This window comes from Bidens hawaiensis, unplaced genomic scaffold (assembly GCF_021521415.1).
Source record: "Bidens hawaiensis isolate Kalapana, Puna unplaced genomic scaffold, B.hawaiensis_p1.1 tig00059187_1, whole genome shotgun sequence".
Taxonomy (NCBI): domain Eukaryota; kingdom Viridiplantae; phylum Streptophyta; class Magnoliopsida; order Asterales; family Asteraceae; genus Bidens; species Bidens hawaiensis.
In genome coordinates, this window is record NW_027500673.1 from 1 (window position 1) to 3,294 (window position 3,294).

General features: G+C 38.7%; 1 protein-coding gene across 1 annotated transcript; it reads left to right on the top strand.

The window, feature by feature from the left end:
• Positions 1 to 50: 50 nt before the first annotated feature.
• Positions 51 to 1,102, top strand: LOC143602586 (E3 ubiquitin-protein ligase COP1-like). Its single transcript, XM_077079645.1, has 5 exons — positions 51 to 145; positions 233 to 337; positions 411 to 590; positions 744 to 854; positions 938 to 1,102. Exons 1-5 carry the CDS (start codon positions 53 to 55, stop codon positions 1,046 to 1,048), a joined length of 600 nt encoding a protein of 199 aa, XP_076935760.1. The 5' UTR covers positions 51 to 52; the 3' UTR covers positions 1,049 to 1,102.
• The last annotated feature ends 2,192 nt before the right edge of the window (positions 1,103 to 3,294 follow it).

The window sequence follows — 3,294 nt, forward strand, 5'->3', positions numbered from 1 at the left end:
AAACTCAGCTCTAGAGCTCCGGTTTAATTTGCAACTAATTATGAAGAGTGTTATGGAGTATGGAGAACATGAGAAACGGGCATGGAGTGTTGATTTCTCATGCACTGAACCTACAATGTTAGTATCTGGTAGTGATGATTGCAAGGTACTTTCTTTGATTATGGTGCGGGTGGGAAGTTTTGTGCTCGATATTTTGAGCTGGTTTCTTAATGCTTTTCATATTATATAACAGGTAAAGATTTGGAGTACAAATCAGGAGGCAAGTGTTCTTAATATTGACATGGTAGCAAATGTTTGTTCAGTGAAATATAACCCGGGATCTAGTTATCATTTTGCAGTAAGTACATTCCAGCTCTTGTTAATTGCCTTTTGACATTGTAAAATTACATTCACATATTCGCACATTGCAGGTGGGTTCTTCAGATCAACGTGTTCGTTATTATGACTTGAGAAACATATGTCAGCCATTGCATGTGTTTAGTGGCAACCATAAAACTGTTTCCTATGTAAGATTCATCTCCAATTTTGAGCTTGTTTCTGCATCTGTTGATAGCACGCTATGCTTGTGGGATGTTAAAGAAAATAAGCGTGTAAGACCCCCCATTCTTGATTCTTTGTTCACATTTAATTGAGGATTTATTGAAGCTTATGGTTTAATATGGTTTTGATAATCTCCTTCCGACACACAAATAGGTATATGTCTGATATGACTTTCCATTTTCTTCATTAACCCTGATTTGCAGTTGCACACGTTTAGAGGACACACCAATTTAAAGAATTTTGCGGGTCTAGCCGTGTATGATGAATACATAGCCTGTGGTAGTGAGACTAATGAAGTTTTCGTCTACCATAAGGTCAGCGTACATTTTGAGCACAAAGAAGGATCTTGTCTGCTTTTATCTTTTCAATGTTATTATTTTTATGATTTAACTTGCAGGATAGATCAAGACCTGCAACATCGCATAGATTCAGTAAAAGGGGAAAGGAAGCACGGTCATGCTTCACTAGCGCCGTGTGTCGGAAAAGTGATAGCCTGACTATATATTAAATGCAAACAGCCAAGGGAAAATCAAAGTTCTTGTCCTTGTTCCGTAGTGCAAGTGTTAGAAAGGAAGGTCAAAACAGAATAGAGCAAATCATGGGATCAGTTTTTCATCATCATATCCCAGTTAATACTTGACATATTTACAAGATTACAGCTCGTTTACAGGCTGTAGATTAGCACAACCATTATTTGTTTCCTTTCTTTGTAATTGTAAAACACCTTTAATGATGGTGTCTTATTCCTTGTAAAATATGCAGAAAATACAATCAATCTGTTTATCTCAATTCTGATTATCATTGCCAAGATGGTAACAAAGCAGTGCTAATAATCATAGGAGTAATAATGCTCATCATCTGCTAATCATCTACCCAATAACCAACCATCATACTCAACCGAACACAACTTGTAAACTGCCATGTCTGATACAGACGGTAGCTCGGCTTTAACCCTATACAACCTCACCATCCAGATAGCCAATCTCCTAAAAAATGGCCTTAATTCCCAACCACAAAACCCCAAACAGAATCTATCTGATAGCCTAAAAATCAGCCTTAACCTCAATAGCTAAAACTACGCCCTATGGCTTGGATGATACGAGTCGCCAGAGGGGGGGGGGGGGGGGGTAAATTGAAGCTTTGTTGAACCACTTAACAACCAATCCATCAGAACAAACTGATGAAAAATATGATAAATGGGAACAAGATGATCTTATTGTTTTTTCATGGCTCATACAAAACATTGAACCTGCCATTGCTAGTAGTCTTACCGAGTTCCCTACAGCAAAATCGTTATTGGATGCTCTGGTAATTACATATAGTAGTGGTAAGGACAAGCTCCAAACGTTTGACCTCCATGTCGAAGCGAACGAGTTCAAGCAGAATGGAGTGCCCTTAGAAGATTTCTGGATTGTCATACAAGGTATTTGGGGAGAATTTGAACGTAGAGACCCAAATCCAATGACTTGTGCAATTGATAACTGATATTACTACTTACAACAATATTAGAGTTGAACAAAAGTTGTTTCAGTTCCTAAATGCTCTTGACCGCAAGTATGACCCAATTAAACGGGAAATACTACGATGGGATCCTCTTCAGTCTGCAGAGGTTGTCTACGCCACGGATCAAACAGAAACTGCTCACCAAACTATTCTGGGAACAAGTTCCGGTGACTTATCTAATCAAGGCATGGCGGCTAGTTGGGCTATTACTGGACCAAATGATACTGACGGATAAGGGCCTGTTTCGAAAGGGTATCGTCGTTCAGACCGTGGGCAACAAACCGGGTCATCATCCTGGGTGGACAAATCACGAATCAAATTTACTCATTGTGGTATGTTCAAACACACCAAAGAATAGTGCTTCAAGATAGTTGGATTTCCATAACGGTGGAATGATGGCCATAAACAAGGAAGTAAAGATAACACTTCCGTAGGCAATTCGAATGCACCAAGAACGGCAGCGGGGGCGACTACCATCGGTGGTGAAGAAGGGTTTGGCGGCATAACTACTACAATAGGTGAGGGTCACGAACAACGTAAAGGGTTTGGGTTATTAAACTCGTACCCTGCCCCTTGCGTTTCAAAAAATTGCAATTCAAACCATGATCTAATTAATTGCTAATAATACCCATGTTCTATATTAAATCCTAAGTTTTTCTCCTTTGAAATCCTAGACTTGTTAAATTCCAATCCTGTAATTAACGATTGTTTAGAATGTGACCCTCAAGAATGTGGGTCACACAAATTATTATAACAAAGGACGAGCAATCAATTGGGAAGGCAATTATTGTTAGCAAGTGTGAAAAAGGAGATAAGTCATACTCGATTGTGGTGCCACCGATACATTGACATTTGAACTCTCAGATATAATTTCAAAATCCAAACCTAAAAAAATCCATGTGCAAACTGCTAATGGGGGGCTTATTACCGTAAAAGGGGGAGGAACAACTGAAATCACACCAATAATGAAGCTATCCAATTGCCTTTATATACCATCACTATCACATAAACTTTTATCAAATAGTCATGTTACCAAAGAATTGAGTTGTATGGTAGTAATGAATCCCACATTTTGTATCTTACAGTAAATCAGGATGTGGATGATCATGGGGTGTGGCACTGAACGCTAAGGATTGTAATACATGTTGTCTCAATGGATTGTTGATAGAGAAACATGGCTATGGCATCGAAGACTAGGACACCTATCTACTGGTTACTTACATATTCAATTTCCCAAGTTTTAGCTTCAAA

Excerpts from the sequence above, each read along its gene's own strand:
- LOC143602586 (XM_077079645.1), top strand. The coding sequence starts at position 53 with ATGGAGTATGGAGAACATGAGAAACGGGCATGGAGTGTTGATTTCTCA. Across the intron at positions 146-232 it reads CTGGTAGTGATGATTGCAAG|GTAAAGATTTGGAGTACAAA; the intron begins GTACTTTCTTTG and ends ATTATATAACAG. Across the intron at positions 855-937 it reads AAGTTTTCGTCTACCATAAG|GATAGATCAAGACCTGCAAC; the intron begins GTCAGCGTACAT and ends TTTAACTTGCAG.